This window comes from Athalia rosae, chromosome 5, assembly GCF_917208135.1.
Source record: "Athalia rosae chromosome 5, iyAthRosa1.1, whole genome shotgun sequence".
Lineage (NCBI taxonomy): Eukaryota > Metazoa > Arthropoda > Insecta > Hymenoptera > Athaliidae > Athalia > Athalia rosae.
Genome location: NC_064030.1, coordinates 10,524,485 through 10,551,109, shown reverse-complemented (window position 1 = coordinate 10,551,109; position 26,625 = coordinate 10,524,485). Strand labels below are relative to the sequence as shown.

Genomic DNA, 26,625 nt, shown 5'->3' with positions numbered 1-26,625 from the left:
ATAGAAAAAGCGCTGTAGGGCCGACTGTTTTATTAGGTATCTCCTAAATCAAAAGCATTTCGGGAAATTTGGATGCACTTTCGCTATATTAATCGCGGACGAGCTGTCATTTAAGTGTAATTTCAATAACGTCAGTGGTCGGAGAGCTGGGATATGATGATCTTTGATCACCGGTAGGTCGTTTCGATCGGATTCACCACCGTCGTCATCGTACAGCCAGCTATATCCAAAACCATTCCAACATAATTCTGTAGAAGAGAAACCGTGGGTGTGGTTATTCCCTATACTGTGATTGGGCCCCAGAAAAGCGGCGCTCTCATGGCTACCGCTTGCCGCGTTGGCAGCTGATATCGGAGCCCGTCTAGTGGCAAGTCAACACAATGGCGGCACAGAATAGAAGTGACGGAATCGTCATTGCTGGGATGTGTGTTGTATTTTACATGCCCTTGTGATAGCACTCTTAGTTCCATGAACGAACATAAATAATCTTGGTAATAAAACTCTGAATAGTGCGACATGTTTGTCGACTTGATCGATGATCGAAATATCGGGTGTTCACTCACCAGCTCGTCGTCCGCTTGTGAGGTTAGAAGGACAAAGCTCGTCGAATCATCGGTAATCGCTACCGACAGTGATTGCCTTATAAAATTTTCAATATATCGTAAAACAGATGTATTGATTGATGCTATGCAAGGTGATCAAGTTCGTCGAATTCGCGAAGCAATCACGTGAGTAACAAACAGCATGGGTGCGAGTCAATCATAAACTTTGCGTTTCTAACGTATTCCAACGTACCCACTGTCTCGAATCAAAAAAACCAGCATTTCCTCTTGTTCCACAAGCATACGGATATCGCAAAATACAGCAGTTTCTGCTCCAATGACACAAATCGAGGGTTCCTATTCCTACAGGAAAACAAACGCCGAACGATCCAACACTACTACCCGGATTTCACAAAAGGATGCTTTCCCTCCTGGCACGCCACAAACTTGGGGTTCCTTTCCAATCCTACTCGGCTATAAAACCTGTAACAAAATCAGAGAGAGGAAAACTTTCCAAGATGGAGGTCTCCCGCTGATACTGTTCGTCATTACAAGTTGCAGGTGACAAAATCCAACCTACCTCCCCCAAAGTTGTATATAGGTCAATCATAACCAATGCCTCCCTAATGTACCTGCTGTGCCGTATCAACGCAATTAACACTTTCCTTTCCACCACAAGCATCTCGATACCGAAGGATGCAGCAGTATTTGTCCTAATACGACGAATCAATGGATCCTACTTCCACAGGTGAAATGAAGTCAACAAATTCTTTGGCTCTTTCCATGTAAAGTCACGAAAGAATTCGGTTTCTCTTCTGGGACTTCACAAACAGAAAGCTCCTCTCCAATCCTACCCGCCGACAAAAGTTCCAAATGACCGAAACGGTGGAAGACTTTTCAAAACAAAGAAGGTTTACGTCCAATGAGGTGCGTCGTCAACTGCAGTCAAATCACTTACTGGCCACGCACCCGGCAGTTGTCGGTAAGCCAACTATGACGTTTGCCTGCCATTGGTACTTACCATATCGCTTCATCACAACTAACACATTCCTTTGTCCTAGAAGCATACTGATTTTGAAAGATTCATCAGCACTTGTTCTATTGCTACAGTCCAAGAGTTCCTTCCCAGAGACCATCTTCGAGCAAATTGACGATGAAAAATCCGGAGCTCCCTTCCACATCACCCGAAACCAACTAATCTTTCTCCTGGCACAACACTCACGAAAAACCTTTCCAAACGCGATCCCACTAGGGGACGAGAGCTGTAGCGAATCGAAAGGTAAACAACTTTCCAAAACGTAGGTTTCTTTGACAAGAATCTTGCTTCAATAGCTAGATCGAGTTCTGGTCGCCGAATGTGACTCAAGTATGACGTTCATCACTCTCTCAACCCTTTGTACAAATCCGTAATGACTAACACCATCCTCCTTCCTACCAGCATGCTAATATCGATGGAAGAATCGGTTCCCGTTCTAATACCGCAAACCAAGAGTTCCTGCACCCTTAAACAAACCGAAGATGAAAAATCCGGAGCTCCCTTCCACGTTACATGAAAGAAGACAGTCTTTTTTCTGGCACTTTACAAAATACTTCTACAAATGTACGCGCTGATCTAAGCTGTGGCTGAATACAATAGTGGACGATTCCTGAAACCCTCATTCATTACCGATGGCTGATCGCCGTCTCGTTGTTACCTAGGGACCTTAGATTGCGCTCAATCAAGCATATTTTTCAAATGCTCATGCGTTACAATATATTAGCATATACGTCAATGCGTCACGCTGAAAATGGTGCATCGATTAACGTTCTTAGTGAAGAGAATGAAATGCAAATTGTGAAATTCGTGTGAAGATTCGTAGACTCGGTGTTTGTATACGTAATCTATGTTAGTATTAAGAACACCATCTATCATGAGCTAATGTCAACTATACATAAGTGTGAAATGCGCATTTAAATAGAGTATTTTTCATAAGATTTTTCGTCGTATGTAAAAAGCATCATAACAATTGATTTATAGGATGATACCAGTGATCACAGTCCATGGTAAAAGAAAGACATTCGCAATAAAAGACACTATCAATGTTAGTTTCATTTATGGTATCATTGCATTGTAATTGTCACAGCTGTCCTTGTAGTCTCCTCAAGGTTAGGGGAAGTCATAAGAACAATATGTATTATTTACTGTATCCTTATACGGCTGCCCCTGAATACTTGCTCAGTGAAAAGTTGATGGAGTCACTTCTCATGTAGTATCAATCTGAGAATTTAGTGCGGGTAGAACAGTTACCATATCACTACTGCATCTTTTAAAAATTCAAATGCCAACTTTGATCATCTTCTGAAAACAAAAGCATCGAATAACAGAAGCCAAATACAAATCGAAACATATCCCTACTCAATTGGAGCAGGAGTCAGAAAATGGATTCGTTACTCAACCCGTCATGTGTCTGTCTTATTCAAATAGGACACATTCTCCGAAGCATAGGAAACCGACCTGCGAAGTAATTAATCGTTGAATTGCAAAGGCATAGTACTATACCGAATCTCTTGATATCTGCTAAGCTTAATCGTGATGGTAACTAAATTTTTTTCAACCCATCAAATATCTTACAACAATAGTATACAAACGTAACCATAATCAATACTACAATATTCTTCAACAACATACAAAAAGTTATCAAATCCCCCCAAAAGGCACCTACGGTGCAAAAAAGTTCGCCAAGTACATTAAATGTTAAAGGAATAACTACTACTCAAATATCTTTAATGACAAAAAAGGAAAAATTCATTAATAATTCGAAAAAAAGGATCCAAATCAATTATTGTGCCAAGTACATGTAACTTTGCATCATGCACAGAAGTACTAGAGAAGACTGGAATGAACATACAACGAACAATAATACCAAGTGTAAAAATATAGAATTAGAGAATGAATCAATTAAAATCAATTCGAAGAATAAATAAAAAAAAAAACTGAATTAAATTAAATTAAATTAAAAATAAAAAAATAAAAACTTGCAGGCAGTGGGACTTGGCGAGCTTTTTCGGAAAAAAAAATTCGGAATTCTAGTATGGCAATATAACATTAGCTCGCCAAGAACCACGTACTCCAAGTTTTTATTTTTTTATTTTTAATTTAATTTAATTTAATTCAGTTTTTTTTTTTTTTTTTTTTTTTTTATTCTTCGAATTGATTTTAATTGATTCATTCTCTAATTCTATATTTTTACACTTGGTATTATTGTTCGTTGTATGTTCATTCCAGTCTTCTCTAGTACTTCTGTGCATGATGCAAAGTTACATGTACTTGGCACAATAATTGATTTGGATCCTTTTTTTCGAATTATTAATGAATTTTTCCTTTTTTGTCATTAAAGATATTTGAGTAGTAGTTATTCTTTAACATTTAATGTACCTGGCGAACTTTTTTGCACCGTAGGTGCCTTTTGGGGGGATTATACATTTATTATCAGTGATGTGCTCCCGCAGCGCCCGCTCTAGCGTTTACGTCACCTCGGGCAAAAAGACAAATTGCCGCCACGTTAAACTTGTATAATTTTCAAAAATAGACATCTCAATCTTATTTTGAATAAGAATTGCATACATAGTTTCAAATTATAATAAAAACGTATATAATTCCAAAAATATACATATAAGTATGCAACATAAAATTAACAGTCATTGACTATACGCTATAATCACAAAAAACATTTTATCCTCACTTTTAATTCTGCAAACTTTTTTATCAACTCTCTTAAGTTTATTTGATCAGCGATTTCATGCTCAATCGCTAAAATAGCCAAACCATTGAGCCGATTTTGTGGTGTGGCTTTTTTGTTATTTATCTAAATATGCCGCTCTTCTATGGTTTTTTCATAATCAAGGATTACAAATAATTTTTTAGCTCTAACAATAAGGCAAAAATAGTAAGTATGAAATGTAAATTGCATGGTGATTTTAGCGTAAGAAAAAATCGATAAGTCTAAATTTTGATTATCTAAGTATCTAACTGATGACTATTTTGACACATTGACAGCCAAAATACCGCCCTACAAATTTGCCGCCCCGGACAAATGTCCGGGTTGTCCGCGTCCTAAAGCGGGCGCCAGCTCCCGATGATTTTATGGATGTGTGCAGGCGGCGTATAGGGTAGCGTGGACTGAGAAACGCTACCTTCCGACCCACAACTTCCCAGCCTGGCGCTGGACCATTTTCAACAACTCCCGACGACTGAGGTGGCTCCCGCAATGAGGCGGTACAATGAGGCGACTCCCGAAGGCGATGGGCCTTGCAAAAGGGGGAAAATTAAGCTGAGCCCAGCACCGATACCAGGTGTCCCCGTGGATGAAGGTGCCTGTTGCCCTTCTTTCCGGACTACCGAGAGAAAGTGATGCTCCCGGGATGGCCCTGATGCTTGGCGCCCCTCAACGGAACGACATTGAGGAGCGGAGATCAGCGTTGAGAGCGAAGATGGGTAGGCAACGCCACGGAGTACATAGTATCCTGACAATGAGTGTGGGAACAGCAGAAATTGGATGACAAAGTCGCCGAAACAATTAGGTCACGAGGTGTCCAGTCGTGATACCTGATAGGCGACCTAATTGCGGTAGGGGCAACACCAATCAAGATCGGCAAGGCCGGAAGATCGAAGAAGAACCTCTTCTCGTCCTACCCGCGCGCCACCGTCAACGTGCCCTCACGTTTTAAGTTTGTTCCCGTTTTTAATTTAGTTTTGCTCTCGTTACTTTAGTATTTTCTCCCGTCAAATTGTAACAAGGATTTTGTAATGTAATTAGTTCGTGCTCCCGTCGAGCCTTTTGGTATTCTTTTATAAAGTCGAGTCAGTTATTGATGAAGAACTTCCGATAATGAGGTAACGTTTTCACTTATTTTGTAATGGCCACGAAGTTACCACGCCATATTGAATTTAGCATGTAGATTTTAGATTTGGAGCTACCGGACTGGTAAACCCTCCGGGTAGTTTCTTCGGTTTTTGAGATTTGTTGATCAATTTGGTTATTTAGGTTCTTGAACTGACGGAACGGTGAGCCCTCCGGGTAGATCCTTGGTTTTAGGGGTTTTTGTTGTTAATTTGGAGGGCAGTGGTAGCTCCGTAGCGACTCGACAGTTATATTTTTAAGTATTCCTTATAAAATGGTCTCTCGTTAAAAGGTAATTTGAATGAAGTTAGAACCTTTTTGGAGAAACGAGTTGACTTTTAGAGTGATTCGATAATGTCATGATTCAATATTTTGGCAATTTTAGAATTTCAAGTTAAGTAATGATTTGGCATCTCTTGGATGGTGTGTTAAGCGTAAGTTTGATAATCGCTTTATAGTCTGCTCACGCTCAATTGCCTTACCGCCTAGTAAATCTGGTCGCTTATTGTGTAAAATTTCGGAGATCATTGTATGTTAACTTTTGAAATTAAAATTTGGGACCGAGTAGGTCGCGTTGCAGAGAACATCATCGTGTAGCTGCGGGGACGCAATCCGCGAAATAGTAAATCTCCCGTAATCGAGGTGTTTCTTTTCTTCCGAAATATTGTAAATATTGCTCCCGTAATATCGCTCTCGTTTTCAGCCGGTGCCGGATCTTCCGTTAAAACTTACTCCCGTCAAACCTCGTAGCGTTAGCTTACCCCCGGATTGCATTTCCCGCGTTAGTACAGTTAGCTACTAATAGTGATAATGACTGTTGTTCCCCGAGAGGACTAATTTAAGGAATGATGTACCACCTCCCGATTTTGATATATCGTCACTCTCGCTATGGCATTGCAGAAATACTCCCGTTTTATTGAATATACGGGCGATTGCCTATTGAAAGAATTCTCCTCGGAATTCTCCTAGTTGCCTTTCTTTTGTGCGTTTGTTGGTATTTCGTTCGCCCTTAATGGATTGTTGTCTAGCCCACGCCACTCTACCAGGTTGCCGAAGTGCCTGAGCCTAGCCAGCCGAACCATTTGATCCTGTCGGCGATTTTTTAGGTTTTATTTGATTTTGTTATTTTGAATAACGATGGAAACGTCTGGCACCCGACTCCCGTGATTTTGTGCTTCTTTTGAGTTTTAGTTTCGAGCTTTGGATTTGGGATTTCTATGGATTTCGAGTATTTGAATTTTAGATTCTTTTGAGACACGATAGCAGCGAAGTGCAGTCGGGAGAATCCCCGAGTAAAACCCGCTCGGAGTAGAATTCTCCGGCGCTGAACATACGTATTTTATCAATCGTCTCGAGACGGGGCCGTGGATTTTGCATAAAATCCCGATACATCCTAATTATCTGTTTCACAACACGTACTCTTTATTCGGTATTTCCAGCGAGGTTGACCCCTCGATCTCAAGACCATAACTTACTCTCGTTCCCTTTGCACTCATCATGCATATTGACATCATTGCACTCTCTCATATTCAGGTAAACATGTACATAACTCACACTCATACTCATACACATACTCTACAGTCACTTTGTAGTATCTTCGATACCTCATGTGGTATCCCGTAAGAATTAATTGCAATGTGTAAAAAAAAACATATCAAAGTGTACAAGGTTCGAGATTTCGAGGATAACGCATCCTCTTTGAGATTGGATTTCTACTGAAATCTTTCGAAACTCGAGAAACTCGAAGCGCCTATGTGACATGTGGATAAGCCCGTATGGCCCCAGACTTTTAACAGTGCGTTTCTATTCGATTCGAAGCAATAGTTATCGCACCGTGACCGCGTTGAGAAATCAGCCAGGTCAAAATTGACCAAGCGAGATTGGCGTGATTTGATTCGGAGTAGTGACCAAGAACGGTTGAGGGATATGGGATGTGCTCGATAAAAAGGTATTACTGGCGGACCGCCAAGCAAAGCTCCCATTCTAATAAGTGTCTGGTAACGTGTCAAAGTTTCGTATGATATTTTTCGTTATTACACTCACCGTTTCTTTCCATGTTGACAAGTAGAATGCTTTGAGCAGCAGTTGGCGCGAGTTCTGCTACTAATTCTGCCGCTGTATCCCTTTGAAGAACGAGTGGGCAGGCTAATGGTGATTCCATAAGAGGGTCAAGGGGTTCGAGGGGACTCATGAGATGCGCTAACACGCATTGTTTCGGGTCTTCAACTTCCAAAACTGATAACGGACTGCTCGTCTTCTTTCTGTCTACGATCGGCGCTAGCTTAAACAATTAAATCAAACTTCGGTCGATCGTTCAACTTCCACTTCGAATGAAAATTATCCTTTCTCAATATCATGTACACGGGATAAAAAAAAATTGTTTCTATGAATCACGTCGCCGATTCGAAATCGTTCAAGACCTGAGGAGCCTGCACTTCTTACCAAATAATCGATTAACATAACGGTGTAGTGATGAATCCCCAAAAATTTATCGATTTGACGTAACTAAGCGGAAAAGTTCGAGTAAAAGATTCGATAATCAGTAAATCACTATTTGATTTGAGGAACAATATACAAAATCAGTATTCCATATTCACATTAAAACGGGTCGGCTTTCATTTTTACCCTTGTTAAGCTGGCACCGCCACAACGTCAAATCAATGAATGAACCTTATACGATGACGCGTATAATTTGTTTCCACACTGTATATTTCAGCGAAAAGAAAGAAAAGAGAAAGAAAAAATAATGCACTTACCGGTACTCCTGCTGGAAGAAAATGATCCAACGATGCTAAAGGAATGATGAAACAGTCCCTGTCCAATGTAGCTAAGGTCCTCGGTTCTCCCGACGATATCTGAGTATTCCCAGAAACCACAAGAGGTGTATAAGTTCCCACGGCACTCGGAGGACTTCCAGAGCTAAAAGACACCTAAATAAACAAAGATCACGCAGGGGATATCAAGATCCGTATAATCTTCGCATCGACAATGAATGAAAGAAATGAAAAATAAAAAGGTTTCATAAGCTGCACATGTGTCACATACGAAATCTCTCGCGAATCCGAAAAGGCCACGGAGCGTGATGGATCTGCATTAGTCTTGGATCAGCAAGCTTGCACTTTTCGATCATACATAGCGTTATACACACAGCGCGACACATATTATTTGCGTTTCTGCAACGGAATTGCTTTTGTATTTTTAGTGGAGTGGTTTGTGCCTCGTGCGATCTAACATCGTCGTGATTATACCATTATTGTTACCAACATTTTAATTAAATAACAACAATAATTTGTCAATACATATAACTGGCGGTAATGCTTGTGAAAACAAAGAATTTTATTTGCCCTCATTTATGTTGCGAGTAAAAAAAAACGTCTTTTAAATGGGTGTATCGTAATTGGAACCGTTCGACAGGTGATCATAAGAAATTTGAAAAATCACTTTTTTGAGGACCATTCTAATAATATGTATATGTAAGCTATGTACATATATTAATCATGTGACACATACGACAAATAATTCTAACGATTAAGTTATTTGAAATCTTAAGTTTGCGTGCGCAGAATGTGTTTTGAAATTATAATCCATCAAAATTTCCGATTAGAATTCGTTCGTTATGATAATTCTCACGCAATTTTGTACACAATGATTTGTGCATTCTCGACTTGAAAAAAAAATTGGCTGCATGCACGTACTTGTACACAGACCGTCATCATAAGTGGCACATGTAAACATTAAGCGATTTGATTTGGGTTGGCGCAAAATATCACTAGTGGAATTTACAGCAGCGCCACAGCAGAGGTGGGGGGATCCGGCGCCGCTCGACTCGCATCGACCGCCCGCGGTCTGTCATGATCCACGGCGTGTTAACCTCACGAAACTGACACAGCCATTCAACGATGATTTAGCGATGAACGAGACGCGTTAGCAGTCTGAAGCAGTTAGCAGTTAGAAGTTAGCATGCAATTATCCTTAATGCGTCTCGTTTATTGTCCTTTTCTTACAACGCTCATTTCGAATGCACCAATGACAAGTGTTTACTCTGTCATCGACGGAGATCATCCTATCCCATGTAATTCACCATATCATTTCTCTGACCAAAATAAGAACATCAGTCGTGATTTCTACGATATCATCGAGGGATAGATTCTAATATTTTCGGTAAACACGCCGTGGATCATGACAGATCGTCGCCGGTCGATGCGATCCCCCTACCTCTGCTGTGGCGCTGCTGTAAATTCCACCAAGGATATTTTGCGCCAACCTAAATCAAATCGCGGAGTGTTTACACGCGCCACTTATGATCACGGTTGCGTACGTATAATTGCTATACGATCTTGGCCGGGTTCCTGCGCACCCATACGTAGGACCCCAATGATAATGGTACATTGGACATAATATTATACACCTGCACAGGGACAGTTATTAAAAAGATCAGACATTGTAAGTGTAGTATTAGAGGGGAAAAAAAAAAATAAGACAGACCAAAAAAAATACACAAACAGTAAGCGGCATTTCTCATCTAACCTGCCTGGAGGCTGATGGCGTCGATGTTCCCGAAGGATCTCGCCGGTGGTTGCCGTTCTGCTTCCGTTTTGCGTTACCCCCACCACTTCCAACCCCACCTAGTGCACTTCCCCCCGTATTTCCCGCTCCCCCAACGCCTCCCCCCACTGCGCCAGCCCCCCACTTTATGACCGGTCCCGAATTTCTACGGGTAGTGGGGCCCAATTGGGGACCACTGTCTTCTATGGAGGTACCAACCGCGGGGGGAGAGAGGAACAAATGAGTCCTGTAAGAGTGCGCAGGGTGTTCGTCCATCGGATAATATCCAAATTCGCGGCTTCTTCTGATGGCATCGCGACCAACGCCACTACGACCTCGCATTCCTTGACCAGGACGATAACCGGATGTTACCCCACAGCCGCTCACCACGCCACTGTTTCCGCGATCAACACCACCACCGACGCCTCCTCCTCCTCCTCCTTTGTCCGCCGCAAAGTTCTTCCGGAACATAAGATTCATGATTGAAGGGGGTGGGTAGGTGTTTTTTCTACTGACTTTTCGATAACGATGTGATCAGTTTATCGCGTTGACTGAATTTTTGTTTAGTTTATGCTGTTGTGATGCGAGGTGTTTTTTTTTCGCTGCGAAGGAATGTGCAGGACGTGTTTTTTTGTTTTTTTTAGTTGGTTGGTTGTTTGTTTTTTGTTTTGTGCCAAGAATTATCAGCAACACTTAGCGGTAAACAGAGCTGGACTTTCACACTGTCACGGACCGGATACTTTGCAGGGTCGGATATATATACTATATGTATATGATAATGTACACAGATCACATTTAAACACGCGACAATGTTTTATTGTACATGATATAATTAAGTATAAAGATATACGAAGAGTAGCAGATTCTAGATGGTTACTTCTGCCTAGTTCTACGATGCCTGCACTGCAGAACGTGCACAGTTTCGGTCATTAGCCTCCTAAGTACAGATACAATCCACAAAAGACGAATTAGTGAAAAGTGGAAATCAAGGTAGAAAAGTAAACGTGTAAAAAACGAATAGAGAAGGCAGAACTTTTTATTCTCAGAGTAGAAACGAAAAAATTTTGAATTCCCTATACTTTCAATGCGACCTTCCTTCGTGATTACGTATACATATACTTACGTACACGAAGCTCTTTCATAGTGAAGTAGTTGGACACTACGCGATTTGATTTAGGTTGGCGCAAAATATCCTTGGTGGAATTTACAGCAGCGCCACAGCAGAGGTAGGGGGATCGCATCGACCGGCGACGATCTGTCATGATCCACGGCGTGTTTACCGAAAATATTAGAATCTATCCCTCGATGATATCGTAGAAATCACGACTGATGTTCTTATTTTGGTCAGAGAAATGATATGGTGAATTACATGGGATAGGATGATCTCCGTCGATGACAGAGTAAACACTTGTCATTGGTGCATTCGAAATGAGCGTTGTAAGAAAAGGACAATAAACGAGACGCATTAAGGATAATTGCATGCTAACTTCAGACTGCTAACGCGTCTCGTTCATCGTTAAATAATCGTTGAATGACTGTATCAGTTTTGTGAGGTGACAACGCCGTGGATCATAACACATCGCGGCCGGTCGATGCGAGTCGAGCGGCGCCGGATCCCCCCACCTCTGCTGTGGCGCTGCTGTAAATTCGACTAGTGATATTTTGCGCCAACCCAAATCAAATCGCGCAATGTTTACATCCTCCACTCATGAACACGGTTTGTGTACATACGTACGTATGTACGTACATACGTACGTTGACATCTGGAGAATGAATTAACAGTTTTCATTTTCCGTATCATCGATTCCGATATCACATAAAACTCATGAATCCATTCCGTACAGATTTTTAGTTGTAAAAAAATGAAATGAAAAACTAGACAGAGAATCATAGAGAACAATTATTATACTATAACATCGTTGTACGTGGTAATGGTTTAGGTAATGAATGCATGGGTGTCGCAATTCAATTAAGGGAATGAATTTTTCTTTTCGCTTCTCCCTGGTATCGATAGAATCATAGATATATTGAATACACATAGAATATCAGACGACGTCGGTTTTCCAAAATCAAGGCGATAACAAGACAACGAGTGAGTCAACAATGAACCATTCCCATGGGGAACAATCCCATGCTTCACTATTTTAGAAAGAAAAACCCTTGAAAAAAAATCAATTCTACGTCTTATATGGTTTTATTTCTTTTTCTTATTGTTGACAATATTCTTCTGCAACATAATACAGCTGCAGCTGAGGTATATCGATCGGTTATCCGTTATTTACTGTTTGTCAACATAAGTCACATACGATGGCCTGTGTATACATACCATGTAAATACATGCATACGTACGTACATGTAAGTAAGCGAACCGATCCATCCCGCGATTCCTTTTTTTCCTTTTTTCTCTTTCCTGAGGTAAATATTCAATTTTAATAAAAGAACTCGTATAGTTATGGTACGAGTCACCGATCGATACAAGACATTCCACGTTGTATTCTATGGACATTTGATACGATATGAATTACGGTGGTTTGATTTTACGGAAGATTACCGCCATTGTTCGAATTTTGTATTTTATTTCCACAATGACATGTAGATTAGCAATATTCCATTGATCCGTCGTATCTGATATTCCGGTTATTTTTTCCAAAGGAAATTTGTTCGGGAAACGCGAACGAAACACATTTCTGACGGTCCTCGATGAATATCGCTTGTATAATGTATCTCGCTACTAATTACGGTTAAACTTGTACACGTTATAATAAATACCGACTTATGTGAAAGTGCGGAATATTTTATTGGAAATTTTAGCCGAAAAAAATGCAAACGTCTTCCAGATAAAGGATTTCACACTTGTCGAAAATAATAATATTCCAGGCTGCAAATTTTGTGCAAACTGATCGATGTATCGATTGTTTTTCAATCTATTATTATGACTCTAGGATCGAAGGGTTGTCTAAATTCGGAAGATTGTTTTCGTCGGACTCTGATGCTTTTACTTCTTTTTTTCTTGATTATTTTGGCGCATCGACGTCGTCTGCTCGGAGGTGGCAAGAAAATTGAATGTCTGGATTATCATAATGCATTTTGTAAAGTACGAACAAAATATATACATATGTGGGTATAAATTATACTCATACATAAGTATACATAAATATAAAAATGGTGCTGAAAGCGTGTCTGTCGCCTGCCGACGAAAGCGATGGAATTGTTAGATTAAAACTGTTAGAACACGCAAGTAAAAGTTTGCTCACGATAAAGCTAAATTCTTGTTAATATATACATAATATATGGGGTGTTTCGCGTCAATTCGGCCTCCTAGTTTTGAAACTCACCATTGTCAATTTTGTAAATATTTTCTTTCGCAATAAGATAGTATCTCAATTAATAATATGCCCCAGCGTTTGCACCGCAGTATGTCTGACGCCAGGCTTACGAAGTATCAGCAAGTCAAACGTTCAATATATCTATGGTCAAACTAATTGTAAGGTCCGTGAATGAACGTAGCGCTATAGGAAGGGTGGCCCCTCACGGCAAGCAACCAGACACACTGTGAACACTCGTTGACTGAAGATAACTATCTTCAGTCAACGGAACACTGGGATACATGGTATAGTCATAGATATATTGATCTATGGTATAGTTATAGTATCATGGCATAGCGTCTTAATCTTTAGAATTTTGTGAATTACGAATCTTTACAATTTTTTCTCAACAGCACTACACCTATTGTAGAATTTTCACGAGAGCAATTTTTAGTTTTTATCTTCGATATTTGGAAAACTTTTGGAAAAATCATCAAGCGCTTCAAATATGATGACAAGTTTCCAACTGATTATCGAAATTAATGAGTTTATAGATGCTGATCAAGTTGACATGGAATGGTCCATAAAAATATACGTTATATTCAGGCCTACATACTTATAATGTATGTACTGTAACGTGGCGTTTTCAGCCCTGTTACTACGGCACCCAAATCTCCCAAAACTTCCTCCCGTTTTTCGTTAATATTATAGAAAGCTACAGCACACCGAAAAGAATCACCAAGGCTAAATTGAAATAAGAGATATTCCGTATGTTAAGCTAATTTTCGTTGTTGTTCCGAATATTCTCTAATGTGACCTGGGGGAAATACCGACGAGTTGAGCCAAGGACGACCTATGACGACCTCCAGGGCCCTTGCCTCAAAGGATACAAATCTGACGTCATCCGTGCCAATCAAAGCACCAATGTGGACTCTCCAGCTGTGAACCGGACAATCAGCTGATGATAGCTTCGCCAACATCTTTCGCCTCCCGATCTCCCGAATCTCTACCGGTGTATAGGACCGCAAGACGACCTGTCTATGATAACCCGCTAGACGATCGGTGCGTAAGACGCTCTGCTACCGACGAATGGATGCTACGGAGACGGCGTATAAGGTGACATGGATCGAGTAGTGTCACCTCCCGTCCCGTAACTTACTGGCCAGGAGCCAGACCGAACCAACATCTACCGTTCCGGAACTGATCCCGTCACCGGGTAAAACTTGGTAACCTCCCGAGATGACGTTCTGCCTAGGAGGACATGTAGGAGCCGAGGCACAGGTGAGCTCAGGCCTACATTCCGACTCCCGAGAAGACATATGATAGCGATGTAGTTCTTGACGACGAGGACTCCAAGTGTCTGAGTCGACGCAGCCTTGGATAGCCTTCCGAACGCAGACAGCCAGCCGGTCAGTATTCAAAAGCGAGCGCGGCCAACGAGGAAACATGGATGGTGACGTCAGAGGAGAGGAGAGGCGCCGAATAGGCAAATTCGATTGTCATCCGAAGAATTGCGCCCTACACCAATGTAGCCTGATTAGGAGAGGGAAACGCCAATCCGGGACGATTTCCGAGAAAGAAGATCCTGGACATCAGCGCTCAACTCGTCCTACTCTGCGGCATATCGTTGTACAGACTGGACGTATCGTTAGATCCTTTCGAACCAATTAAGATCATCCTTTTCCGATTTCCCTCATCTACCGTATCGCTATCGTTTTTCACCTTTCTACCGCTACCGTTGTGACTTAGATTTACTCCAATCCATCCTTTAGTTTCACCATAGATAATGGTTTCACAGTTTATTGAAATCTCGAGTCATTAGTTAAAGTTTATTAGTTAGAATCAGTAAAATCAGTGGGTGCCGAACTCCTTCAGTGAGGTAAGGTTTTCCACCTTCTGAGAGAGTCACGAAGTCGCCGAGTGAGGGTTGGGAATTGCCTTGCATTATTGCGTATTTTGTTATATTTTTCGTAAGTCGGTGGGTACTAGCATAGATATTCTATGGTACTAGCCCCACCGCATCCCGTTATAATTTGTTAAGTCGGTGGGTACGAGCCCCACTGCAATTTGGTACGGTCCGGTCCGTTTTAAGTATTTGTTAAATGAGGCAATTCTGCGACTTCTCCCGGCCCACCTCGTGGCCGATTACGATATCGGTTAGTCTGTAAAATAATTATTGATCTGAGTCTGTGATTTGGTCTTCAACCGTTTCTCCCGTGCATTTGCTGCACGTTGCTTAAGTCTGCCATTTTGTAATTAAGTAAAACGTTAAGTAAGCCTTGGTGATATCTGGTGATGCTGTATGGTATTTTGGTTCTAATTTGATGACTTATGTAATATGTTCTACCGTAGGGATTTGTAATTTCTTTGGGTAATTTGTTACCCCTACGTTAAATATTTTGTTCCGTTACTTTCCCGCTCAGTTTATAAAATATATTTGCCCTGTTACCGTAGGGTAGCCACGGAAAAGCGCTCCGTGTAAAACCCCGCCTTTCTCCCGTTCGTAATTATCGCACATTTGGTCAATTCGAAAAAAAGTATCAGTAATCTCCCGTTAGGCCTCCCGAATATCGAAATTAAAATTCTGTACTACCGCAAATGATCTACCGTTAAACGAATTATATTTTGTTACTCCCGAACTTTTGTAAATCTACCGATTCTGTACTTCTTGCCGAATTTGTTAAAATACAGTATCCCGTAATTACGAATTTGGTTTTGCATTATCGTTATTTTCTTTGTGCCCGAATTGTTGCTGTGAATCCACGCCACTCTACCATTTATTTCGCTGTTGATCCTGTGCCTAGCCAGCCACTCCGCCGGATCTGCATTCGTTTATTCCGTAAGTTTTGTTAATTCGTTAAGTGACGCGATAACGCGTCTGGCGCCCAACAATCTTTTCGTTCCGTTTTCAGTTTCGTACAGATCGCGCCGAAGGCACGTGCGTGTTTCCCGGGTCCAACCCGCCCGGGGTAAAAATATACCGCGTCGCAGTACACAAACCTCATTCATAACTGGCGTAGTTAGACAGTACGTGATATGATTTAGGTCGGCGCAAAATATCCTTACTGGAATTCACAGCAGCGCGACGTCAGAGGTGGGGATCTGGCGCCACTTGACCCGCATCCATCGTACGTAAATTCCACTAAGGATATTTTGCGCCAACCCAAGTCATATCGCGTAGTGTCTAACTACGCCAGTTATGAATGAGGTTTGTTTATATACATATATCGAGACATGTAGAGTTTTCTCAGATTATTTCAGCATCTTCTGAACTCATTGCTTACCTGTACGGGTTTAACAAATTGTCTCCTTTGAATCTTTTCAAATGGGCAAAAACCGTTCTTCAAGTTGTAAAACAAACAGTTTTAACATTGATAATTGATATCTATGAAATTCTACACCACAAGTTTTATATCAAAAGCTACACGTTCGACACAATAGTTTTTATTCTAGACATTCGTACGTCATTGGTGGCCATTCCACGGATTTCGGCAGCTTAAAATTTTCACGCAATATTTTTTCGTTCTCATTTTATTATTTATTAATAAAGTTTTCGTTGCACACTAATTTCTAGGTTGCACAAGCGCAGTTTTATATCACTGTTCGAATGTTTTTTTTTTTTTCTTTGGGTATATCCTCCGATGCACAGCGCGCTTATAATGTTACACGACGGATGCGCGTGTAGAAATATTTGTATTTGTAAAAACGGCACCTTGTAGGCCTCTGAAAAACTGTCGAACTGAATCTCCTGAGGCCCGAAGAAACACAACCTCTACCATCTCTACATACATTTAACACAAACTATATTATACATGTATGTTATATTGCACAAGGAAAACTAATTGTAAGTAAACCCAGAAACTTGAGACGCCCATGTATTTCGAGATTATGCGGTGTAGGCTAACTTTTAATAATAGTATCTCTAACAATAATCATGACAAAATTACAATAACGTCGCCTCGATCATCCAACTGTTGCAATGAAATGTACACGAACCTTAATCATAAGTGGCACATGTAAACACTCCGCGATTTGATTTAGGTTGGCGCAAAATATCCTTGGTGGAATTTACAGCAGCGCCACAGCAGAGGTAGGGGGATCGCATCGACCGGCGACGATCTGTCATGATCCACGGCGTGTTTACCGAAAATATTAGAATCTATCCCTCGATGATATCGTAGAAATCACGACTGATTTTCTTATTTTGGTCAGAGAAATGATATGATGAATTACATGGGATAGGATGATCTCCGTCGATGACAGAGTAAACACTTGTCATTGGTGCATTCGAAATGAGCGTTGTAAGAAAAGGACAATAAACGAGACGCATTAAGGATAATTGCATGCTAACTTCTAACTGCTAACTGCTTCAGACTGCTAACGCGTCTCGTTCATCGCTAAATCATCGTTGAATGGCTGTGTCAGTTTCGTGAGGTTAACACGCCGTGGATCATGACAGATCGCGGGCGGTCGATGCGAGTCGAGCGGCGCCGGATTCCCCGACCTCTGCTGTGGCGCTGATGTAAATTCCACTAGTGATATTTTGCGCCAACCCAAATCAAATCGCGTAGTGTTCACATGCGCCACTTATGAATGAGGTTCGTGTACACATAAAGGTGACCGTATATCATAAGGTCTGTAATTTATCACTCCTAATCCCTTGATTCAAGATATTTCGCCTGCTACAGTTTACTAGAAAAAAAAAAAATAGATTTAAAGAATAAACAAAAAAAAAAAGCAAAATACCAATCCGTGAAAGAAAAGCCAGACAAAGTTCTATTTAGGTATATTTCCTTGGTATTTCAAGCATCTGTTTTCGTTGTTAGTCAGTGAATGAAAAGAACAATAGGGTCGGCGAATAAAGTTTGATGGCGACAAAGATAATTGAAATTCCGATGAATTATATGTGTGACAAACAATTTAATGGCGGTGAGCTGCGTCTAAATATTTTTTGCTCGGCCACATCTTTCGCAAATAGTCAATCGATATATCTTTGAAACAAAAACCAAAAGATAGTTCAATGAACCGATGAACGCTGGCGAAATTATGAAAAGAAATAATTCTGATTCGATCAATAAGTCTTGGTTACAACTTCGAACGTGATATAACATAAATGTTGCAGGTTGAACACGGTTGAACTATATGCGGTTGTCTCTCATTTTGGAGAGTAGAGAGCGACGCCGCCGAGATTTTCCAGTTGCTTCCAACAACGAAAAGTCTTAATTAAGGATAAGACGAGGTCAAGTATCCATGGCGTAACGAAGTTCACAAGAAATATCTTCCTGGGTATTATTATAAGCCTCGTTCGAAAAATCACTCAAGTTTATAATTTTGTTGATTTCAAGGATTATATGTTGAGAAATTTTTTTTTCAGCTACTTTCCGTGAGGATATAGAAATTTAAAAGAAAAATCTAATCCAGAGTAGCATCAACACTCCAAAATCCTTGAATGAGTTTATAAGTTGCAATGAATTATTAATTCAAATTTTTACTAGACTATGAGACGATGCAATTTTAAAGCAAAACCGTTTCGTTTGTTGTTTTTAAAAAAATAATGATTATTTTTGCTACTCACACTATGGTCACTATCATATATCTATGTTACTACCAACATCATTATTAATCTTTGTTTTATCGTTATCAGTTTTCTTTACGCAACGGTTCCTAAGATCCATAAATAATGATAATTAAAATTGAAACATCGTAATGCACGGATGGAATTATACAATCGTGAAAATAAAAATAGAAACTGAATGGAATAATCTAATTTATCCATGGTTCTCGAGTGATTCTCTCTATGTACATACACAAACCGTGATCATAAGTGGAGCATGTAAACATTGCGCGATTTGATTTAGGTTCGCGCAAAATATCCCTAGTCGAATTTACAGCAGCGCCACAGCAGAGGTCGGGGAATCCGGCGCCGCTCGCTCCCATAGACCGCCCGCGATCTGTCATGATCCACGGCGTGTTAACCTCACGAAACTGACACAGCCATTCAACGATGATTTAGCGATGAACGAGACGCGTTAGCAGTCTGAAGCAGTTAGCAGTTAGAAGTTAGCATGCAATTATCCTTAATGCGTCTCGTTTATTGTCCTTTTCTTACAACGCTCATTTCGAATGCACCAATGACAAGTGTTTACTCTGTCATCGACGGAGATCATCCTATCCCATGTAATTCACCATATCATTTCTCTGACCAAAATAAGAACATCAGTCGTGATTTCTACGATATCATCGAGGGATAGATTCTAATATTTTCGGTAAACACGCCGTGGATCATGACAGATCGTCGCCGGTCGATGCGATCCCCCCACCTCTGCTGTGGCGCTGCTGTAAATTCGACTAAGGATATTTTGCGCCAACCTAAATCAAATCGCGGAGTGTTTACATGTGCCACTTATGATTAAGGTTCGTGCACATACATATCAATAAATAAATTTCGAACACTAGTTCTCGTACTCGGGATATCATAACATGGTCACAATAATAACCCTAGATCGGCACACTTCCGCATCCGATCATTAACGGTACACTGGGTGTCACACACCCAGTGTAGATACCGTTCTGGATGGTTCTAGGGACAATATGAGGTTGGGAATATTCGAGGTACCCATATTGTTCACTACAACAAAGTCGTTGATCTTACCGACGATGTTGAGCCGGCAACAAGTGCCGTGTCACGTTTCGACGCCATCCCCTTAAAGTATATTCCGCTTGCGGTCGTCGGGGTGGTTAGCCACTTCACTTTCTCGAGTCCCTAGCGATTCATTTTTCCTTCTTTTTTTTATCCAATTTAATTTTCATATACGTCAATATTAAACGTCTATGATCAGAAATAAATTTCATAAACGTAAATAATTAATTGTTGCAAATAATCGAAGGTCGCAGATTGTCCTCGTTGAATTAAAAATTGCGATTGATCATCGAAACTACGGTACGATGAACGATGTGCAGAATCACGAATACCGCACTTGTCTTTCATATTCTTTATGTTTTGTGATTATGAAATTTTCGTTTTTTTTTTTCTACGTTGTTTGTTTATTTATTTTTTCTTTTACTTCTTCCTTGTTAGTATTCACAGCGCCAACAGTCACATAAGCAACAACAGCAGTAGCAACAACAATGGAAATCAGGCGATATCGTTTGGGTTACTTTTGGCGTTACACTGCGGCAGTAATCACGCAAATGTAACAGAAGAACAATATGTACACGAGGTCTCGTTATGTTTGGTGGAGATAAAAATATTAAATCACGTATCAACAGTGGACGGGAGGGGGGAATGATTGCGCATGATACATGTTTATTCGGTGGTATGTATAATTCGAAATTGGCAGCGACTATTTTTGTTGAATGTGATAACGATTCACGAGTAGGGTTGAATTTCGTGACGTTAACGCAACAAAATACGAAGATAAAAATAATTTACAATTCTAAAATCGGAATAGTTTTACAAGTACCAAAATCTGGGTCACAAGATTTGAAATTTTGCACGAGATTCAAATCCCAAAATAGTGAATTTATTTTTTATACCCTGTAAATAACTTCGACGATGTTTTAACATGAAGAATTCCAACCACCGGCCGAATATAAATTGTATGCGATGTGAAAGCTTGAAAATGATTCAAATCGTTGAAATGTCAATAAATTATGACTTTCGTCGATATTTGCTTTGTTCGATACAATCAAGCCGCAAAGTTGAACCTGCACACGTATAAAATTTCACATGAGTAGCACGTGGGGCGAGTCATCTCGAGGGCGTGATATTAATTATTCGTTTTCTTTCTTTTGTTTTTTAAATGTTTCTATTTATTTCCGAACAAAAATTTGAATCGTGATAAAAATTTCATTTCACATCAGTACATACATTCAACGTTTATTCTCGTCTTATACAACGCGTTCATAAATAATTAGTTAATATCGACGGGGGAACGCGGCCTTGACGGACACCGTTTAGTTCCATGCCGTATCGTATCGTTCCGCAGCACCGCGAAGGTCACCGTCTGAACCGGTGGTAGTTTCAGTGCACACAGAGCTCTCGAACTTCGGAGTTTCCGAGTTCTCAGAGTTTCAGACCTTCCGCTGCACGAGCAGACGCAAACATGCGAGGGGTGGTGGTAGCAGCAGCGGCACCGGCGCCAGAGGCAGCAGCAGTGCGACGAGGCGAACCACAAAGTTAGATCAATGAGGGAGACAAAGAGGGAGAGAGAGAGCGAAGAGAGTTAAAAAAAAGTAGAATCGTAGGAAAGGGGTGGAAAAGATATTTTTCCTGGGCTGGGTGCTGCACCCACTCCGTAGCTGTCGTATTCACCTTTTCATGACCAAGATACGTGCGCAATCGGTTCTGATAAATTAACGTAAATAGAAGAAAGTAGGATAAAATTGGACCACAGTCGAAATTTTCCGCTCAATTTCATGACGATCGAATCTCAAAAAATTTTCGAAATCGACGCGAACGGTACTCAACTATGTAACAAATTTTGATGTATAAAAATTCAAGTCCAAAACAGCACCGCGTCTTTTCGGAATATCAAAATCATTCTATGATAGATTTATTCTGATCTGAAATTCTAAAATTCTAAACGCCTCAGTTCGACCGTCAATATCCCCTGCAGTTTCTGACCATTACTTCGTATGGGTATATTACCATTCCCAATATACATATCTACGCCATCACGATTACCTTTCTCCGTTCAATCTAATTTTTTTTTCAGTTCACGGCAATGCTTTAAAAAGACGGAATACACATTCTGCCCATGTTTCATTCGAAATACGCAAGGAACTTACGAACAATGTTCCTTTTTATGATTGTTCAAAAAATGTTTTCACGTTGTAATGTGTTTAGCAAAACATTGTTTGTATATTTATCTTGAAAACATTACAATAGTTGTTTGGTTTTTTTACCTGAAGATTTTAAACATTTCTAATAATGTAAAATCAATGTTTAAATATTTAGAGAATGTACATACAACACATTACTGGTGTGACGTCGAGTGCATTTCTAAATAAGTGTTAGAAATGATCCGAAATTTGGAAAAAGTTAATACTTTGACGATCCGAAATGTTAAAGATACAGACAAACAAAACAGAATGAGAGATAATGTTGTTGAATCATAAAACTGACCTTGGAATCATTGGAACTATATTGGACGGTTGGATAAAGTTCCGCGTTTCAAAGAATGAGCTAAGCCATAGATTTATCTATGGCTAAACTGAATTTCGAATATCCATAACTCATGATGCTTGCATGCAAGGAAAAACAAGAAAAAATGTACGCGCTCTGAGATGCTTCTGGGTATAAAAAATGTATTAACCAAATTGAAAATTATTTGGTCAGATCCTGGTCAAACTGACCTGAAGTGCCCCATACACATATATGCACGTATATTTTTGGATGTACATATATGTATACCTCACAGCACATAGATGGGAAAGACGCATCTGGTTTGGCGCAGAGCGACAAATACTTTGGCCCTGCGGAAGTGCGGCGTTCGAGTCCGGGCCAAGGTCAGGAGAGTTTGTTGGTGACATTCGGCGGGGTCGGGATTTTCCGGGGTGCAGAGGGAAGAATTTGGAATGAGCACAATTCGCGACGGCATAACACACGAACTAGTCAAGGGAAGATATTTGATTCAAATACCGCAAACGGTAGGTATCAATTTAAAAATTTTCAGAATTAAAAAAAAACCTCGATATTAACAATTATGACGATTGTCATAAGCCTGGTACGCCCTCGAGACTCCTTGATCATAACACGCTATTTTCGTAAAATACAAAATAGGAATTTTCATAGTGGCCGTATTATCATCATTATTATTATTGTTGTTATTGTTATTGGTTATATTTTATTGTTATTGTTGTTATTGTTGTTATTGTTATTATTGTAATCATCATTATCATTATTATTATTATTATTACGTGGGAAAATATTGGACCAATTTTGAGGCTCTTGAGACTCCAGAGATAAAATCAGCTCCGAATGAATGGTTCAAAGTGTATGATGTATGTGTGAACATACATGTACGTATATAAATTTCTGCGGAAATCACGTGCCACTTTGTGTGTCCTGTTCACGATTTTTCCGATTAATTTAATGAATGTTATTATCGTTGTTTTTGTTGTTGTTGTTGGTTTTTTTTATCATTACTATGGTAGTCTTGATGTGTCACTTGTCATAAATCTCAAAATCATGTATATTACGTGAATACCTACAAGGTATATTAAATGGACTGTTATTTCAATATGAAACAGTAGTAATATTTTTTATGTAATGTCTCATAAAAAGAACTCACGGAGGTAAAAAATTAGTCCGCACCGTCCGCGAGACGCTACCTTACTAGCATGAATTGGGGCCAATATTATTGGCCGAAAGCCCGAAAGCTCGGATCGACGGAAGTTTTCAAATCTCCCGAATTCGGACCATACGTTCATCCGTTTTTGATTCGTTTTTTTTTCATCTTTCCTCTGCGACTTACGAGACGGTGATACGTTAAATATATCCATGGTTTAACGCTTATAAACTGTGGAATCGAGAGAGGGGATCGCCTTGTTCTAAGATGAAAGAATTAAAAATTAGAAGAATTAAAAAAAAAAAACGAAACAACACCTGTTAACTCGTACAAAGCATTAGTCACTCTTGAAAAAATCAAATACGATAAATAAAACAAAAAATAAAAACACTGTATCAAAGAAAGGCTACTGTATCGAGGAGCGGGAGATTTTTGTATAACTGTAGTCAAAATTTGGCACACAGTCGACGTCTGTTGGAAATTACGAGAGAGCTACTGCAATTAAAAGATGACTAAAGTTGGACGACCGTCAAGTGGCTTTGGACCAAGGAGATTCTTTGAATCGCATCGCGACATTCTGCAGCGTCAGAGATTCAACGACAAAAATTTAGTGAATTACAATACTATAATGAACGATGAACGACGCATCATCGGCTAGCTTCAATATTCAGGGACTCCTTATTCTCTAAAAATAAATCTTTTTCTTTCGCTTCGTCATAGTAGCTATGATAGTAGTGACTATATTGAAGGCTATTATTGGATGCCAATAGCGATGCGCAATCTGAAATTCTTATAGTTATTTCAAGATTCGGACCTCCAAAAGTCTGAAAAACTTGAAAGTACGGAGACTTCTTCGCTTACATGAATTAACAGATGATAAGTTTTTAATCGGAAAATCTCGGCATTTATTAACCTTGCGCCCCGAGTTTCGTGTTCTTTGGCGCCACTTGAAACTTTCGAGCATCAAATGTTTCAGCGTTCAGCGTTCTTCTTCCGATTCTCGAATTTCAACATTTCCTGACTTTAGCGTCTATACATTTTGGCGATGGAATGCAAGGAAAGAATGTTCAAGGTAGGAAAGTATTTGAATATTTTAACAATGACGGAGAGAGCGTCAAAATCAAATATACTTGGTTAAAAGGACCGGAAGTGCTGAAACACCTGTTGTGTGATCAATGAAAGTAGTCGAGTCGCACGTTGATTTTGTCAAACAAAAATAAAATTATAACCTCGTCAAAAAATACCTTTTTTTTATTGAAATTGAATCACGTGGGATTAAGTCTACAGGAGGTACCGGAAACTTTTCTGTCCATTTTTACGCGAATCAACTGATAATTTTTGTCGACACGATTCCTGGAAGCCGGAAGTATTTAGTACCGTATATGGTCGGGTCAGCTGTCAAAAAGACGGGTATATCCACTACGGTTTTTCGCTAAAAATGGTCTCGTACCTTCAGCAACGAATTCATTCGCATCGTTCTTCATCCTCAGTCCCGGTATTCCGGACGCTAGATAACCTGAAAGGTTAAATATAATTGGGTTAGTAATTTGTAATTGACCCCTGAAACTTGATACTTTCGTTTCTTCCACTAATATTCGTTTATTTGATGCAGTTTTTTCATATTCAACATGATCATCATCATGGTTATAGCAAACACCACGTTCAGTTGAAATTTCAATTGCTCTATAACTATTACAAGACTCTGTGACTATCTGAATTTGTGTGACCGTTGGATTTTTACTTTGTAATCTTTTGGCTACACATAAACTATTTTGAAACAGCATGTTTTGAAAAAATAACAGAATCGATATACTTTATAAAAAATTAAGTAAAAACTTTACTCTTCACAGCAAATATATGTCACTTTATACGATTTATACAAAAATATTATTATGATCGTATATTTCGCGACAAAAGCAAAAAAATTGAAGCGAGATCCGCCGATGAAACGGAATAAAAATTATTCCTTAAATTTAAGTATTTGATCCTAATTATTCAACATAACATTATCTACAGATGATTATCGAGATTCATAATAAATCAAGCAAAGACTTCCTGCTCTATACCGAGCTGCTCGAGAAGAACGCCCATCGGTGTGCGTTTTAGTCCAAGTCCTTCCATCTTGTTTACTATTTTATTCTTCATACTGCGGAGTCTCATCGAGGCATGGATAAACGTCACTATAAACGAGTAAGGAAATAACATGAAATACGCTTTTGAATGACTAACACATAACAACATACTGCATGGATGACGAGTGTAATTACCCGAAAAAGGTAGCAGAATTCCCATTAAAAATACCAGAAGAGAGCCAACAGTGTAGGCTAAAAACCCAGCAGCCAAAAGAACAAGACCGATTCCTTGAGCGGGGTAGTCTTTCTTGATACGGTGAATCGCACGTCCCTCAGATGAAATGTAAGCAAATAGTCCAAGGGCAACACACATCGAGAGAGCACCGACGAACATTTTCACTGGGTGAATCAGCCTGGGAGAAATAACAATGCAAGAGACATTAGTCATGGGAAAAGAGAGTGAATTTGGGTAACCAAATAAAGCGATTAATATAAATTCTTACCCAACTATCAGGAAGATAATGACTGACATGAAAAAGTAGTTTGTCTGATAATAAAATAGATTGTTGACCACCCTATTACCCCATTTATCTAGATCCTTGAAGTTCGGTATTTGAAATCTAGCTGACTCCATCAGGAAGTCATCGAGTCCTCGAAGAGGTGGGATCTCAAGATCATCGGAGCTGCCCAAACTTCCACTCTTTACCTTATTCATTTCTATTGGAGGGGTTTTTCCGAAGTATCCTCTTATTCTATCCGATTATAAGGATGTGACTTCAGATACTCTAATTACTTTGAGATTTATGGTGGCGTTTCGGTACTAGGCTGGACAAGACAAGGAATAATGACCAACAAAAATTACGAAGAAATGAGATGTATAGAACGCCATGGAAAACGACCCCTAATTGTCAAGGAAAGCAGTGAGTACTGTTGCGAATGACGACGATGACCGGCACTGAGATTTCAGATTCATTTTAGCACCGATTAGA

The 26,625-nt window shown here is 39.8% G+C and overlaps 3 protein-coding genes and 1 long non-coding RNA gene across 7 annotated transcripts in view; 2 read left to right on the top strand and 2 right to left on the bottom strand.

Moving 5' to 3' along the window:
* The window catches only part of LOC105685517, a 26,566-nt gene extending 2,967 nt beyond the window's left edge, over positions 1-23,599 (bottom strand). Inside the window, exons 1-4 of one of the 2 annotated variants that reach the window (XM_048655025.1) lie at positions 23,568-23,599; positions 9,950-10,426; positions 8,179-8,352; positions 7,466-7,703 (exon numbers count right to left, since the gene is read on the bottom strand). In XM_048655025.1, coding sequence (XP_048510982.1) covers positions 7,466-7,703; positions 8,179-8,352; positions 9,950-10,309 — 772 coding nt within the window. In that variant the 5' untranslated portion in view covers positions 10,310-10,426; positions 23,568-23,599. Of the gene's footprint in view, positions 1-7,465; positions 7,704-8,178; positions 8,353-9,949; positions 10,427-19,924; positions 23,182-23,567 lie in introns of those variants that run through there. The other variant, XM_048655024.1, reaches the window with a different exon arrangement.
* Positions 517-3,515, top strand: LOC125500879. The gene is made up of 3 exons (XM_048655034.1): positions 517-728; positions 912-1,103; positions 1,291-3,515. Exons 1-3 carry the CDS (start codon positions 517-519, stop codon positions 1,292-1,294), a joined length of 408 nt encoding a protein of 135 aa, XP_048510991.1. The 3' UTR covers positions 1,295-3,515.
* On the bottom strand, positions 10,746-26,625 carry LOC105685485 (PRA1 family protein 3). 3 transcript variants are annotated; one of them, XM_048655031.1, is made up of 5 exons: positions 26,140-26,624; positions 25,832-26,049; positions 25,631-25,744; positions 25,015-25,080; positions 10,746-10,904 (listed from the first exon to the last, which is right to left on the bottom strand). In XM_048655031.1, exons 1-5 carry the CDS (start codon positions 26,349-26,351, stop codon positions 10,897-10,899), a joined length of 618 nt encoding a protein of 205 aa, XP_048510988.1. In that variant the 5' UTR covers positions 26,352-26,624; the 3' UTR covers positions 10,746-10,896. The 3 variants fall into 3 exon arrangements, with proteins under 3 accessions (XP_048510988.1, XP_048510987.1, XP_012255029.2); XM_048655030.1 differs by lacking the exon at positions 10,746-10,904 and adding an exon at positions 24,798-24,917 and having other exon boundaries at positions 26,140-26,625; XM_012399606.3 differs by lacking the exon at positions 10,746-10,904 and having other exon boundaries at positions 24,798-25,080; positions 26,140-26,623.
* Positions 14,331-19,918, top strand: LOC125500880. The gene is made up of 3 exons (XR_007278347.1): positions 14,331-15,151; positions 18,395-18,558; positions 18,647-19,918. It is a non-coding gene; the product is annotated as an uncharacterized LOC125500880 (long non-coding RNA).